The sequence below is a fragment of the Silurus meridionalis genome, chromosome 19 (genome assembly GCF_014805685.1).
Source record: "Silurus meridionalis isolate SWU-2019-XX chromosome 19, ASM1480568v1, whole genome shotgun sequence".
In the NCBI taxonomy this organism is placed as follows: domain Eukaryota; kingdom Metazoa; phylum Chordata; class Actinopteri; order Siluriformes; family Siluridae; genus Silurus; species Silurus meridionalis.
Window position 1 is genome coordinate 12611422 of NC_060902.1, and position 17352 is coordinate 12628773.

General features: G+C 36.2%; 1 protein-coding gene across 1 annotated transcript; it reads left to right on the forward strand.

The window, feature by feature from the left end:
• Nucleotides 1–1748: 1748 nt before the first annotated feature.
• Nucleotides 1749–16026, forward strand: ikbke (inhibitor of nuclear factor kappa B kinase subunit epsilon). The gene is made up of 21 exons (XM_046875708.1): nt 1749–2055; nt 3761–3861; nt 3999–4136; nt 4580–4715; nt 5123–5304; nt 5845–6005; nt 6731–6841; nt 7932–8111; nt 8339–8535; nt 8748–8806; nt 8914–9005; nt 9736–9837; nt 10234–10291; nt 10612–10724; nt 11674–11750; nt 12175–12214; nt 12299–12400; nt 13392–13488; nt 13886–13977; nt 14142–14213; nt 14296–16026. The coding sequence occupies exons 2-21, from the start codon at nt 3772–3774 to the stop codon at nt 14363–14365; spliced, it is 2169 nt and encodes a 722-aa protein (XP_046731664.1). The 5' UTR covers nt 1749–2055; nt 3761–3771; the 3' UTR covers nt 14366–16026.
• The last annotated feature ends 1326 nt before the right edge of the window (nt 16027–17352 follow it).

The window sequence follows — 17352 nt, forward strand, 5'->3', positions numbered from 1 at the left end:
ACATGAGAAACTCGATATAGGCAACAACCCAAGATTAAAATTGGGAGTCAGTATAACCACCATAACAAATATGATATGCAATTATATAAAAAGAAGGCCTTGGTAAATTTTGTCTTTTTTTTTTTTCTTTAACAATAGCATATATACGGATCACAATGTTTTCCATTTACGACCGAAAGAAAATTATAAATGGTGATTATTTTAAATAATACTGATTGTATTCTATTAATTATCTTATTAGAGGTACAGATGCGATAACTGACGGAGTTTTAAAAGAAACTAATTTTAATTTAACCATGTTTTTTCTCTTCTACCCAAGTATTTATTTATTTATTTACTGTGCCTAAGCTTTGTAATACAGTGATCTGGTGGTCAACCACTAGATGGCGACAAATGTACAAATTATGGTTTCATCTATTCATCCTTACATGCCTTTAAAGTAATAAAATCATTGTTATAAAATTATTAAACTATACTGTAAATAACTATAGTTTAATATTTATTTTAAATAGTTTAATAGATGTAACAAATAAAAACTGAAATGACTTTAGTAGAGTATACTCTATACACTTGATCATAAGTTTGGACAATGGACTTTTTCCCCATTCCCTACTGTATGGGTCTTCAACAGGGGTTCCGCAAATAAATGTTAAATCGCAAATAATCTTTTTTTTTTAACAACCCCCCCCCAAACATAGGTAAAACCATACAAGATGAAATATTGTAATTATTACATTACATTTCTACTAAACGTAATGCTGAAGTTCATGTAAATGCATATTTGTCCACCTAGCAGTAAAATTAAATGTTATGTTCTATTAAAATTAAAGCTTAAGTTTATGTAAAAGGTAAATGTATTAAACCTGAAATCTCCTAAAATAAAAGACAATTGTGAACAATTTAATATTTTTTTATTGTAATTGCAAAATATGTTTGATGTATAAATATCTTTAAAATGTTTAAAAAATATATTAAAAAAATAAAGACAATGATGCATGATTTGTTTCTAATAATATCAGTGTCTTTGCTTGGCCCATTTTGTATCAGGGGTTCTACTGTGCAAAACAAACGTGAACATTGACAAATTCATCAGAAATATGGAATTAAACACACATTTTAAAAATGGTGTATTGTGTATTTAATAATAAAGATACAACCCGTACATAATATACAATGCTAAACATACAAAGCATATAATAAACAGTACTAAATATGTTATCCCTGTGCACATTTACATACTTTTCAAGGATTTCATTAGGCATGTGACCAAATGTCTGGAAACGTTAAAAAGGATTTTCTTTTCTTTAGAAAAGTGATGGTTAATATTGAAATATAAAAATCAATAAAAAAAATTGGTGTCTATTAAAACTACCTTGGTTTCCTGTCGTTTCTGGTGCAGTGCCTTCAGCAAAATAGTTTACATAATATGTGATAGGAGATCTGCTGCAGAAGTGAAGAGTGTATGATCCTTTTTATTTTTTTGTAAGATTTGTTTAATCTCAACAAGATTTTTTTTCAAGTGCAATATTCTATCCCATATAATTGCTGTTGTTGGTGCCGCAACCCCAAGCTAAAGCCTCCTACAGACTCCTAACTCTGTTCATCCAATATTCCTTGTATTGTTAATATTGTATTATTCATATGTGTAATGATGGATGTTGGCCACCAGATGGCAACAAAAGTTGCAGTGCAACTTTAAATAAACTGTTTAGCGTTGAAACCCCCCTTGCAGAACCGAAAGCTTTATAATAATTATAGCAAATAAGTAATCATGTACATTTTATTTATTTGATGCTTTTAAATGATGTATGGTTTGATTTGTCCACTTTAATCACACCCCTCTCGCTCCAAGAACGTGATTAGTGCATGCAGAAAGTTTCCCGTGAGCTACAACGAGGAAGTTCCTGCTTGTCAAACGGAAAGTGTTTTTTTTTTTTTTTTTTTTTGTCAAACGAAACTGTGTGAATTGTACATTCAGTTCGAGAAATCTCGGTATTTTGACGTGGATCAGAAGTTCCTGGACCTGCCTGTTCATCTGATGTTTTCTATTAATTGGTGAGTGTGTATGCTTTTCCTTATTCGGGCTCTCTAAACAAATGCAGCGAGAGGAAGTTGGGATGAAATCAACAGAGCAACTGATATAAAATATAAAAGAAGGTTCATTAGCCAGGCTTAAATAAGATATTACATTTAGTACATTTAGGAAAGAAGGAAAGGACCCAAGATACACATCTGAGGTTCATATTTATAAGAAATTGTGTCATGTTACGGTCAAATGTTTTGTTTGTGTTGTTCCTCTACCCGACCTGTTTACAGTGGCACTTATACAATGTGATTCATTGTATCACCTTGTTTTCTTTTTGTTTAGCTCTTTTTTTTAAATAAATGATCTATGCCTCAAATTAATAAATGGCTTCTGAAATTAGGAGCACCTTAGGAGCATCTGCTTTTTATTCAAAATGTGTGTAAAAGGTTTTCGAGCAGTTCAACCATTATACCATAGCACTACATTTCAAAACAAGCACTCAGGTCTTAAATGATTGAATTTCATATTTACAATATTGTAATTTTACCTCTAGTTAAACCTTTCAAATTCTGAGCCTGTAAGATGTTAAATTGTCGAATCCAGTTTTTGTTCGTTTTCATATCAAAGTGTGACTTTTCAAAACAGTTCCAAAAAGTTTTAGTGATGTGAAAAAGATTTCTTCTGAGAAAGCAGTGTTTTGTAGCGGTAGCAGTTTGTTACGCACCATTAGAAAGTCTTCCTTATACCTGAAATGACAAGCATCTGTGTTTTATTTTTTTTTCTAGTTCTATGAATAGATAAAAAAGATTGCTACTGTAGAGTAAATAAAAACAGGACCTGATTTGTCTCACAGACAATCCACATTAAAGTAACTGTGTGGGATGTGGAAGAAATGTAATCATTCTTGTTCATGAACATGAACAGGTTATAGAACGGTTATAGGAATTCATATATTTGGCTAATATGATCTCGCATTCCGGAGGCGGACGTCAAATACCGCACCAAGCGTGCAATACCTGTCTTTCTAAGGATGGACAATGTCTGGTCATCGCCATCCATCTTCCTTAAGAGTAAGCAGCGCACTTTCATCGCGGTAATGTCGGCGAGCTACTCTGGTAAAACTTGGAAGGGAATCAACAAGAAGTGTGACGTCTTTCTGCAGTCTGACTTATCTGGTTTTCGATCACGAGCAAGGTGCTCTGAATGAGTGGTATGTGTTAGCTGAAGGTCATGGCCACCCACAAGAGATAATGACTGACTTTCCTTCAACGGGGAACCATCAGATACACAATGCCGCAATCACATCGGCAGAACCATTTGGCAAATGAAGACCTCTAAATACATGGGGAAGAATGTTCATCCAAGAACTGTGGGTATTTAACATCACATGGGATGATGCAGAGTCCCAGGGCAAAGACCAGAAACATTGTAGAGATGCTTGTTACATTACCTATAGTGGGAGAGTCTACGTCTAAAACTTACCCCTACTTAGCATTGGGCTTCATAAACACACACTGTCATTGATTATTTTCCAATAACCTATACCTTGCTTTATGCCATACCTTGTTTCATTTATTATGTATAACTTAGAATTGATTGTGTAGTTTTTTTTTCTTGCTTTCTTTTTTAGAGACAAATTAACAACTAGTGTATTAAATATTAATACACATATTATTACGTATATACAAGTATTAATTTACAACTCCTTTTAACTTTTCGTTCTTTTGTTCACAGGTTAAACCGCCATGACAGCGAGTACAGAAAACCATCTTTGGACCACTGAAGATATTCTCGGTCAGGGGGCGACCGCGAATGTCTACAAAGCCCGAAATAAAGTATATCTGCCTTCTGACATTTTTTTACCTAACGTTCCTGACCGAGACATTTAATGTACTGCTCTATATACACTGCCTGCTCCGAAAATGACTCGAGTGTTGCTTATATTCCCACTTTTTTTTTTTTTTTTTTTAAGAAAACAAGCGAAGTGGTTGCGGTGAAGGTGTTCAACATTGCCAGCTACAGCAGACCATATGAAGTGCAAATAAGAGAGTTTGAGATGCTACGGAGGCTGAATCACGTCAACATCGTCAAACTCTTCACCATAGAGGAGGTGAGTAATCTGATGGTTATCTGTTGTACTTTTTTGTAACCGTACGCCTTCATGTGTGTGGACGTGATTCATGTGTTTTTGGTTCTGGACCAAATCTCACACCTTCCAGATATATGGTTTCATCGTATTCTGGCTTAATTGTAAGTTAAAGGTGATTTTCCATTCAATGTTTTTTTTTTTTAAACCATTATTTACTAATTGGTTCAATAATGTACTGTACCATTAGGTCACTTGGACTTATAGGAAGATCTCTAATGTTTTAAAAATTTTGCACCCACATGGATTGAATCCAAAAAGCTCCTCTTTCACATTTCAAGCCCCTAATCGCATTGTGCACAAATTCATCAGTCAAAAGCATGTTGATTATCAAAAATAATAGAAATGCATATAATATTTTGCATTACATTTTTTAAATCTCACTGTGTTGGTTTTCTTTTGTGTAGATTCAGGGGAACCCAAAACAGAAGGTTTTGGTTATGGAGTATTGTTCAGGAGGAAGTCTTCTGAATCTGCTGGAAGAGCCTGAAAATGCATTTGGCCTGCCTGAATCTGAATTCCTTATAGTGCTGCAATGTGTGGGTAAGTATTTCTTTTTAGTGCTATAAACAATAATGCCAAGGAGGAGGTTTATGGATGTGGTGAGGGAAGACATGCAGGTAGTTGGTAGATGTAGAGGACAGGGGGGTGTGGAGACCGATGATCCGCTGTGGCGACCCATAATGGGAGAAGCCGAAAGAAGAAGAAGAAGAAGAAACAATAATGCCCTAGTAATCGTGTTATAAATAAATATAATTAAAAAAAATTCTTCGGTCTTTATGATTGCAGGAGCAGTTCTTAGAATGTGTGATTGTGAGATTGTCCAACATTTTAGGCATAGGCTCAGTTTTTGGCAAGCATGAGTCTTTACAATATCCAAATGAGATTATCCACAGCAGCCTTTAATCAGTTATTCTATTTCACGAATGATACTTGGTCCAATTTTGCAGTTCACGGGATGAACCATTTGCGTGAGAATTGTGTGGTGCATCGAGACATCAAGCCCGGCAACATTATGAGGCAGGTGGGGGAGGACGGATGCTCAGTCTATAAACTCACAGACTTTGGTGCAGCTCGGGAACTGGATGATGACGAGAAGTTTATGTCCATCTATGGCACGGAGGAGTACCTGGTGAGACCTGGAAACTGTGGGCAAGCTTTAGACTTTGAAACAGGTTTTCTAACTAGATGAACTTTTCTTAAAATTTTTTGTAAACATTTTGATATTTCAAATTTGTATTTGAATTTGATCACATTTCTGGTCACTCAAAGCATTCATATCGACCTAAAGAGATGTTGAGAATATGAAACCATTTTAGTTCTTGCAACATGTTTTATCTCAAAACTGCATTCCGAAGCATGTGAACAGGTTTGTGTCTGTTTTTAAATGTGATTTATACTCATAGTCAAGGCTGCAGATTAAAACTGACCCAAGATTAGTTTCTCCATCTCATATATACTTCTTGCTGTAATTATTTGGACATACATGAGCTGGACCTTATTAACCTTTTTGTCTGTTAGAATGTACAGCTGGTCCATCATATGCAGCATCCATATGTATGGTGTACTTTATAATATTATAATACTTTAATATTAAAACAATAGAAAATAAAGTACAGTTTGGGATTTGGTGAAACAGAGACTAACGTACAGCTTTTTTTCTCATATGAAGCATCCGGATATGTACGAGCGTGCAGTTTTAAGGAAGCCCCAGCAGAAGTCTTATGGCGTGACGGTGGATTTGTGGAGCATTGGTGTTACTTTTTACCACGCTGCAAGTGGCAGTCTGCCTTTCATTCCATACGGAGGACCACGCAAGAACAAACCGATAATGTAGGGGGAACAAAAATCGAAAGTATTATTTAAAAATAACGTACACTATTTGGACAAAGGTTTGTGGACACCTGATCATTTGCTGTCATAATACCCTCCACTCTTCTGGGAAGATGTTTCCCCAGATTTTACTGAGTGCTTATGGAGATTTCTGCTCACTCAGCTTCAATGGTATTAGAAAGGCAGGACTGATGTAGGGTGAGGAGGCTTGGAGTGCAGTCAGCGTTCCAATTCTATAGCAGACCACTCAAAGATATTTCACTCCAACCCATCTAAATCATATTTTCAATGGTTCTGGAGCTTTGTCATGCTGGAATAGATTTGGGTCTCCTAGTTCAAGTGAAGGGAAAATTATATGCTACTTTATCTAAAGACAATTGTGTGCCTCCAACTTTGTGGTTGTGAACCACATATAGTATTGATGGAAAAGTCAGGTGTGCCAATACTTTTGTTTATATAGTGTAAGTGATTAAGTAATTATACCTATGTGCTGAAAGGAATTATTTTTTATGATGATGCTTCTGCTGGAATCCTAAGGCTGGTTTGAAAGAAGAGACAAATCTTTTAAAAGTTTATATTGTTTTGAGCTGCTGTTATAAAGAGCTGGGGATTACCTGATGGGGATCCCCCAACACTAGGTCAACTATATAGATTATCTTCAATTATTACTTAATCATTACTGGTGTTAAAGCTGTTATGACAGTACATATCTTCTTTGTACATAGGTATAAGATCACCACTGAAAAGCCAGAGGGAGCTATTTCAGGGGTTCAGAAGGTAGAAAAGGGACCCATAGAGTGGAGCTATCATCTGCCCCACTGCTGCCAGCTTTCAGAGTGAGTATTTCAGATGAGTTTTGAGTAGAGCTCGAGCTCTAGCTCTGTTTATTTTCAGTCTGAAGGTGGAACTGTTTGAAATATTTATAACTCGGTGTCACAGCTTCATTGTATTGTATGAAGTACTGCGCAACATATTACCTAATAAATACAGTCATGAGCAAATAGTTGCCGGTAGTATGTGAATGTGTTGACTAATATGTGTCTAATAGTGTTGGCGGTAAGGTAAGTCACTATGTATTTGCATGATGGATGAGTCACATTATCACACATTACAAGAAGAAGAACAAATGCATTAAAACAGTATAAAGAAAATCTTAAACTGCTGATATCGTGAAATCTTCCAATGATTAAAATTGTAAATGGTTTACCAGCCATTGAAAAACTGTGGTGTGAATTGAAGAAGAAAGTCCTCTAGCATGGATGTCAAAAATGTTAAGGATCTGGAGATATTTCGTATGATGGAATGGGCTTAGACCCTTTCCCATGTATTCTCCAACCTCACCAGGCATGATAGAAGAAGATTTAGAGCTGTTATCTTGTCAAAGGAAGGTAGAACAAAGACTATGACAATAGTTGTGTCACATATATATTTACAAATATATATATTTGTATTAATATTTCGTTTTTAGTTGTTTGATATCCAATAGTATTGGAGAGCACTGTAGATTTGTAGATTGTTTATTGCACAATTACAGAAGGACTCTCTAGTGTCAATGCTTTATAAGCATTTCATTTTAGCATTCAAAAGACTGTATAAAAAACAACAAGGATATGCCATGTTCTTAGTTCAGATGGTGATAACATACTTACAAAAATGTTATTTCTATGTGTGGCACCTGGAAAACATTTTCAGAGCTTCATTATCTATAATCGTAGGCCATTGCCCTAACCCTGAACATTTATTCAACTACAGTTACAAAAACAACAACGTTTTAAATATTCTTGTGGCTTTTGAGAGACAGATGATTTGCTCTCACTGTAATCTAACATCGACCCTTCCATGAGCTGCACCTGGAAGTAATTGTTTTGTGCCATTGTTATCATTCGCAGTAAAGAATGTCATTGTTATTTTATTCTGTCGTTTTAGAGGGCTGAAAATGCACCTGGTCCCAGTGCTGGCCAATATCCTAGAGGCCAATCAGGAGAAATGCTGGGGGTTTGACCAGTTCTTTGCTGCTACCATAGACATCCTCCAACGTTTAAAAGTGCACGTCTTCTCACTTCAGCAAGCTACTGCCCACACAATCTATATCCACATTTATAGCACGTTAGTACTGCTGGTGCTCGCACTCTGTACTGTAATAATTACTTTAGAATGAACCATTTTGTCAAGTATTTTTCAAATAATAAATATTTAATATATTTTATGGATATTATTTTCAATATATTTATTTATATTTAAATATTCAAACCAGAAGAAGCTTTCTAGTCTGAAAAGGCAGCATAGTCAACACACATAAAACCACATTCTAATGCCCATTCGTTTCAATTCAGCATCGCAGTCTTCTTTGAAGAAGTCCAGGCTCACACGGGTATAGAAGCAGAGAAGCAGCATTATCTGTTCCAAGGACACCCACTTATCCTGGAGCCCAGCATGAAATTGATCAATCTGCCGCCCACCTCTGCAGAGCGACCCATCTTTCTGCTCAGTAGACGAGCCGAGAAAATCGCAGTGCTGCCCCCCAAAGAGCGTAGGAACTCTGAATCATATTTAGTGGTTTCATAATAATTGAATCTTTACCTTCTGCAGTGGTTTCTACTATATGTGTTACAACAAATTCATAAAATAGATGTATGTTTCTCATGTTATTCTATTGTGATATTTCTGAGAGTTTCTTGACCTGATAATAGTCTTCAGTTCTTCTCATGGATCGACTCTGTCTTTTACTCTTGTATTTTCTAGCCGAGATCCCGGTTTTACCTTCCAGGTTTGACGTCATGGCCGACCACACTTTCTCAAAGGTAGTAAAGAAAGCCTGCTTTGTGCTCATCATTGCCTTCGAAGAGAAAATTCATTATTAATTTGTGACTAAACATCTAGCACAAGACCCTCTTGTTCTTCTCCACAGACCTTAGTCGGGGTGATCCACCAATTCCTCCAGACAATGCGGCTCCTACACAAACACAGAGACCTGATTTTACAGGGATTTTATAGTTATATGTGAGTAAAAGTTACAGTATCGCGTGTAGACAGTTATAATATAGATTATGTGCACTAATCACATGCATTGGGGGTTTTTTTTGTTAGGAATTCCATATTTATATTGTATTTAGTACATTGCGAATGTTAATAAAAAGTGTTATTATTTATTGGAAACAATAAGAACAGATACATCCACGATTAACTTTAATTTCATTTACACCTGCCCATTCATGGAGTTCAAACCAGCCGTACACGTGGTATCAGTGAGGGACATGCAGTCATGTAGATACAGGTCAAGAGCTTCAGTTGAAGAAAAAACATTCGACTTTGACCTTGGGGTGTTTCGTGTTTTCAGCTGACAGAAATGAAACTTGATCTGTCTGAAGGTTTGACATATTGAATGTTTTAATATACTTTTCTGCTCACCACTATTGTGAACAATGTTTTTTGAGTTACTGTAGGTTTCCTGTCTTCTCGGAAAAGTCTGGCCACCTGACTTCTCTCATAAACCCTATAGACTATAATGTATGAAAGTGAAGTGAAGCCCTTTACCTGTATCTCCATAATTGAAAGCATTGTGCCACTGTCATGTACTTATTGGATAATAACACAAATATAACACGGTGTACATTCGTTCCTATTAAAATGACTGGTGAGTGTGGACATCATTGGAAATGGCTCAAGAGGGGGGGGGGACCCACACATCCAGCTCTTACTGTAACTACCTGTTTCTTTCCTTCATTTGCAGTGAAAGTGTTCGCATCGAATGCGGTAACACGGCACACAAAATCGGAATGGTGAATATGAAGCTGCTGTCCTGCGTGAGCACAGAAGAAACACTGGACGCAATGTAAGGGCATGTGATATTAATATCACAGACTGTTAGCATGTAGACTAAAAACTCAATAAATTAACTAGTAAAATATGTTACGTCTTAGCTAACATACTGCAATAAGGTATGCCGAGTTAATTAATAAGTACATTAATGCAAGCTGATGAAAACAAACCAGTGTATGATCATTATCTTTAATCTTAACTTTAAGTTTTAAATGTTGCACATTCTGATTGCGTACTCTGTAATAGCCAGTACATGAAACCTGCTTGCCCAGGCTAGTGATTTGTATATAGATTGTGTAGTACACGATATACGTTGTCATTTTACTAGTTCAATCCATACTAATTAAAATATTTCAAATGGTCAGTGGGATGTTTGCTGAAGCATTTCTTTATTGCTTTTGTCTTGCAGAAGCCAGGTTCCACTTAATATATCGATTTCCTCTGACAACATGCAGAAACTTAGATTGGTAAGAATCATGCAGATATGGAATACCTATTATAGAGCTACAATCTTATAGACCGTTCAATTCTTTTTAACAAAATGCAATTTTTTTTTTATATCCTGACACGATTAAACTGATTTTTATTTATCTCGTGCATTCATTGGTTTGGGATTTAAAACCAAATTTTTCAAATACCTGACAACATATTATACAGCAATACACAGTATGGCATTCTCTTGTCACCGTGTATAGAATTGTGTTATCAGGTATCTCTCAATCATCATATATCATTCAATATTTTTAGGCAGTGTAAAGTTTTAAAGATGACATTTTTTTCCCTTCAGATCCATGAGAAACTACCTGTGTATGGCAGCAGTATCAGAGAATTCCAGAACAAGCTGCAGCATCTGCATGTTGAAGTAGCTGAGCACTTCAAGACACTGACTGAGGACAAATGGTACTTAAATGATAAGCCAGACATTTTGCCAACATGCAAAACATGTTTATTAGGCCATACTGTTTGTCGTTTTGGAACAATAGCTTATAAATACTTAAAAGTTATTTAAAAAAAAGTTATTTATTCCAATTATTATGCCAGTTTGAACAATTTCATGTTAAAATATTTTTTTACTAAGTCAGTTAGCATCTACTTTGTTTACGACAAGGAGCTTGTGAATGAATTAAAGGCATCATATACAAAAATATGGACATCTACCATCACAAGGAAAGATGCCCCAAGACCACTTTTTAAAATATCAGGCTACATTTTTAAAGCTCGAATTTAGCCAAATGTAACTGTTTGGCCAAAATTTCATCCCTGTAATGCATAGATAGAAAAGGATGAGGTTATTAATTTAATAAACACCATCTAGCTGTGAAACATGGGGGTGGAGAACATCATGTTGTGATTTAGCAAACAGTTGAAGTATTTATGAGGAAGGAGGATGCTCTAAAACAGGGGTCACCAAACTTTTTGAAACTGAGAGCTACTTCTTGGGTCCCGAATAATGGTGAAGGGCTACCAGTTTGAGACACACTTCTGAAATAACAAATTTGCTCAATTTACCTTTAATTATATGTTATTATTAATAATTAATGATATTCATCTATATCTAGTCATCTATATTTTAATATTGTCATTTTCAAATTCACAGCAATGCAAGTGTGATTAAAAAAAAAGAATAGCAACAAATTGCAGATTGCAGCTCACTGGTAGGTGGCGCTATGGTGAGCTATTTTTAGAAAAGGCCCGCGAGCGACTCGTGGTCCTTGCGGGGGACCTGGTGCCCACAGGCACCGTGTTGGTGACCCCTGCTCTAGAAATACTAAAGCAACACCACCAAGACAGCTAGAAAATGTACTAAGTTAATCTGTGAGTTTTTAATGACATTCATGTGATGATGCAGCATACAGAAGATGCAGGTGCTTCTTGAGAAGATTGTTGCTGTACATCGGCTGTACCGCAAAGACAGACAAATTGGAAGTGAGTAAATATGTGTTTTTATGAGTACTACGTATAGTATGTGATGTTTAAAGTTAAATTCTATTCGAATAAAAACTTGGTTTAGTAAGAACTATTTTTGAGCTTCTGGGTATTTCTAGTGAAACAGGAAGCTTTCTTCCAGTCAGCGGGAGTGCTGAGAACATGTTTGATGAGGATTTTAAAATTTTCATGAGGAAAGCTTATACTTTTTTTTTAGAAACAGCACGAGTTTTTATTAGAGTTAAGTGTCGACACTGAAAAACTAATTTAACCTTACCTGTGTGTGTACATATAAATTTCAGTTTGTCAGGCATGAAACAGGGACTGTGGTTTCTCATCATACTTTACTAATTATAACATTTTATAAAGCACAGAAAACAGAGTTATTAGTGTCACATTAATTCTATTGCTCTCTTTCCTTCAGAGCTCAACTACAATGATGAGCAGATTCACAAGTTTGAAAAGTGAGTACCGTAAGCAGAAGTAAACACTTATCGACATGCTGCCGTCTTTTGGAAAAAAAAGCTTTTGCTGTGCCTTGTGTATAGGATTAACCTGTCCACCTACATTAAGAAAGTGAAAGCTCTGTTTCGGGATGACTGCTTGCAAAGGTACCAGGAGGTTTTGGCTGCAGAGGTCACATGGAGCAGGTGAGATCACACTGATTACATCATCACTGTTCATTTATAATGAGTATATTGTACACTTATGGACAATCAATATAAAAAGTAGCCTTTATAGGAACACACTATATGGACAAAATAAATAGGACACCTGATGTTTCCAGCTATAGGTTGGAAATTTGAAGACACACAATCATATAGGATGTCTTTGGATGTGGTGGCTTAAAATTTTTTCCTCACTTCAGCTAGGAGACCCAAACATGTTTCTGGATAACAACGTCCCTGTGCACAAAGCCAGCTTCATTACCATATGGTTTACATGGTTTGAAGTGGAATATCTTGAGTAACCTGCTCTAGAGCAGGTCCTCAACTCTACTGAACAACTTTTGGAATAAAATGGAACCCTGACTGCACCCCAGGCCTCCTTATCCTGCATCATAATCTGTCTTTACAAACATTCTTTTGTCTGAATGAGCATAAATTTCCACATCCACACTCTATACTCCAGTATAGTGGAACTAGTGGAACATCTTCCAGAATCAAGGGATCAAATGTTTATGAGATGTTTAAAAAGCATGTATAAATCTTATCTTATGCTCACAAAGTCTTGAATTGAAATAAGGCAGAGTGTGCTGAATGCCAGGTTATTTACCTTTTTTTTTTTTTTTTTTTTAATTGTCACCTAATTAGCACTATTAGAAAATAGGTTCCCTGTAGCACCCTTTGGTGTGTTCCACTAAAAGGGAATGATTTGGGGTTTCACAGTATGACGTATCTTTATGACTCTTTGAATGTTAGAACTATTAATCGTACAGAAAAAACTCAAAACATTTCAACTATGAGTTTAGTTATGATACTTCATTTTGTTAAAGGAACTGATTGGCTATATAGAAGTTCTTTGCAATGGGGTCATTTTGAATGGTACTGTATGTTTTTTATAAGTTCATGACTAAATAGTGTCCAGGCTGTAATATAGTTATCAATGTGTCTTTCTTTGCATGTGTATGTATTTCCACAGTGCATTGTCTGACATTCAGTCACGGTTAGAACACTTCAGCGGTTTCTTCTTACAGCTAATTGGGGAACTGCAGATGTGTGAAGGACAGCAGACAAAGGTCAATTATATACCCAATACATTTTACTGTGTTAAAAAAGTTTTAATACCCAATCATGAACAAATCTGAACCTGAAGTGGATTTCTGTTCAATAATACCACATCCCTACGTGTTTTATTCTGCTTATAAAGCAACGATTTGTATGTCCTTTAATACCTGTAGAACTTATACCAGTTATAAACTGTTGTTCCCTCAGAAGCAAAACATTTTTCTCTCTTAAAGTTAAAAACCATAAAAAGTTCATTTCACTTGTGTACCAGGTGTGGTTGTTATACAAAGTAAAGCAAAAACTTCTGGCCAATCAAAATCATGCGTTCTCCTGCACCGTAGTGTTGAGCACAACATTCAGGTAAAGAGATAATGTGTTTATTATACAAAACCCATTTTATTTGTTCAGGTTTTGGACAGAGCCTTAGTTATAGCACTTCAGAGACCAGATGGAGCAGAAGGCAATGAGGGAATGAAAAATCGAGACAATATGATTCTCAGGTGGGTCTGTGGATTACCAAACAGCTTTCTGAGTAAAATAGGAATTTACAACCGTGAGTTACGGTCCACTATTTTGATTGGTCGAGCTGGACAGGATTATAGGAGTGTTGCGACATTTATCACGGACTGGAATTGATGATCCGTGGTGCTATTTTGCATTTCAGGATGAAGAGACTGAGGGATGAGATGGAAGCGGTGGCTCGAGAGCTGCAAACTAACAACCAGATAATCGAAAGGTATATTTTAAAGCCCAAAAAGAAACAATTGATTTCAAAAAACAAATCCTACATACCGCCATGTATGTTTTTTTTTTTTCAGTCTCAGAGCTTTCAATTCTACTTTGGTGCTCAAACCGAGTTTACCACAGCCGGGATCAACAGGATCATGAGGATCCTAAAGAGCTCCAAAGTAAACAGCCCACAGTCAGAGCCAGGTATGGCCTAGAAAATAGGGATGAGCTCGGGAGTGAAGAAACAGGTGGCAGAAATACTTTGCGAAACTGATTTATGGGCTTCCGGCTCTCCGTTGCTGTTTGTGTGAAGATCAAGGTTTTGATGCTGATTAGAAAACAATGAACAGTTCACACACCTTATAAACCTGTGTATATGTGGAAATATTATTTGCTTATTTCATGGACTACAAAAAAATGGTACTGTTGACTTTCATTCATGCAAATGTCTGTCAAGAATGACAAGGGTCTGTGCGTTCCCTCTTTACTCCATCATTGTTTGCTCTTGTCAGTTGAGTTTTTTTTTTTCTCTTGTGCTGACTCGCTAAGCTGAATAACCAATTGGAATTCTCTTTCTCGCTGATGAGTTCCCCCTCCAGTTTAACATGTCGAATTTGCCGAAAAATATCTGACGCCGACCAGAGCCAACGGTGGTGAACACACAGAAAAAATAAAGCCAACCGACACTCCACCACCACCCGACATTGCCTGATGACCAACCGTCGGCCAGTTTTAATGCTACTTTTGTTGGAGAGAGAATCCAAATAACATTTGGGACTTTTTGGAACTGTTGTAAACCTGCGATCAAGTGCACTGATTAGAGAAGCGTGTTGTTTTAATAAGCAATTTTCTGTATCACTTCTTAATTATCTGTTTGATTTTATGGGATGAAGGGAGAAAAAGAAAATCGGCCAAACATATCGGCCAAAAATATCGCCATCATATATCGGCCATCATCTGCCCTGATTTCTAAATATTGGCATCGGCCAGAAAAAAACCCGCATTGGTCGACCTTTAGTCAAAACATACACTTGATGAGCAAACTGACAAATCATGTTTGATAGCCTTTAACTAAAATTCTGGCACTGCTTTGTTTGTAATGGTTCATGCAACAATTTAATTTGCATTATTTCATTTGTGAATGAATCTGGGTGCTTGGCCCCTTAAAATGCTGCTTGTACTGTAGTTTTAATTATTATTAGTAGTAGTAGTAGTAGTAGTATGTTTTACTTGATTACTTGAAAGTACATTATGTTACAAAACTAAACCACTTATATAATTACTGTTTAACATATCCTTTAACATAATAATTATTACAAATATCTTATTTTTATATTGTTATTAGTGATATGTTCTTAAGTCACACTTGAAGTTTGCTTATTTGGGAGTACTTTTTGATTGTTATATACGTACTGGGTACTATTGTACACTATATGGACAAATGTTTGGAGTCACCTGACCATAGGATTCGTATGTGATTCGTATGTGTCCACTTAAGATCTCTAATCTGACCCATGTGACCCATACCTTCATTTAGCTCACTTTGTGCACAGGGGGATTGTCATGGTGGAACAGGTTTGGATCTCATAGATGCTACCGCATCTAAAGACATCCAATACCGCAGTGTGCCTCTACATTTGTGTTAACAGTTTGGGGAAGAACCACATATGGCTGGAAAAGTCAGGTGTCCTGATACTTTTGTCCATATATGAGTGGACACATGTCAGCTCTTAGATGCTTGGATTAAATGTCGTTGTCTTGTAATTATTTTTTTTTAAACCTATAAAGTGTCCAGCAAATGAATAAATGTGAATGTTATATGAGCTGAGAAAGTTGCTGCACTTCTACACACACCAGCACTTTTACTTAATCATCTAGACATACACTATTAAATATTGATGCCTTTGGTAATTTAGATCCTACGCTGTGCTGATTATTGCTCAGGAATGTATAAAGTAAAATATTCCGTACTAAATCTGTCACGTTTATTGGTCTAACGGGTGTTGCTTTGATAGATAAGCCTGCAGTTTGGATCTGTTTAATTAGTCTCAGGATCCACAGAGAGGACTCCCTGATGCAGGAAAGGGTGTGAACTGTAAAGATAGGGGACAGACTTGACTGGAGATTTTTTTCAGTGGAGAGAACACATGATGCTAAGGATTTTTCTTCCCCTCCCATTATAATTATTAAAATGTTGTACAAGAAGAATAATCAGTATCGTACTGTAGTTTAAAAAAAAAAGAAAAATTAGTAACATGTAGAACAATTCATCGCCTCTTCAGTCCACCCAGGTTATCAGTGGAACATCTAGTTACACACATCTAGTTACGCGAACCTCTACTTGTCAAAATATAATAAAGTGAATGGAGTCAACTGTTTTATTTAGAAAGGAACGAATAGCCTATTGTTTGGAAAATATTTTAAGAAAGAGAAAATTAATAGAACCATAGAACATAGTATTATATGTTGTTTTTCTAAAAGGGGAAAATGCCACATGCAGGGGAAGTCCTGTGGCTACTGGGGAAACTACAGTGTGGGCTTAACAGACTCACACAGGCACCGTCCCAAACCGCAAAACAACACAAGTTAGAGGTGTCAGAACGGCACGTCACCAGTTGCATCATGCCATAGGAGAGGTATCCAACCACATTCATATAAATGGCATGACAATATAATACTAAATAATATCAAATCGTCTTATCATCTGAAATTATACTAGAATTTACAAAGTGCTCATTTATACACATGTATTTAATCATTTCAGCAATTGTGTTTTACAGACACACTTAAGAATTCCACTGACACTCATAGAAAAACAGATGCCTCAAGGGTTTCTTGCTTGATTAATGGTTCTGGCTATCGAAAGGAATGCTACTTTAAAGGGTTCCCAAAAGGGCCAACCCTAAGAACCATTCCACAAATGAAATACTAGCTGATCATACATTTGTAGTCTGTGCCATTATTTTTGACATGCGTTGTTTTGGACTTTGACCATTACAATGTCGCCGAGTTCAGGCTTAGGAAAGTACACACTTTTCTTTGGGGAATCCTTAAAGGAACCTCCAAAAACACTGTTTCGCTTCTGGTTTCAAATAGGAAATACAAGAAACGGTTTGTCTAAGATTATTATTGTGCTCCAGAAAACT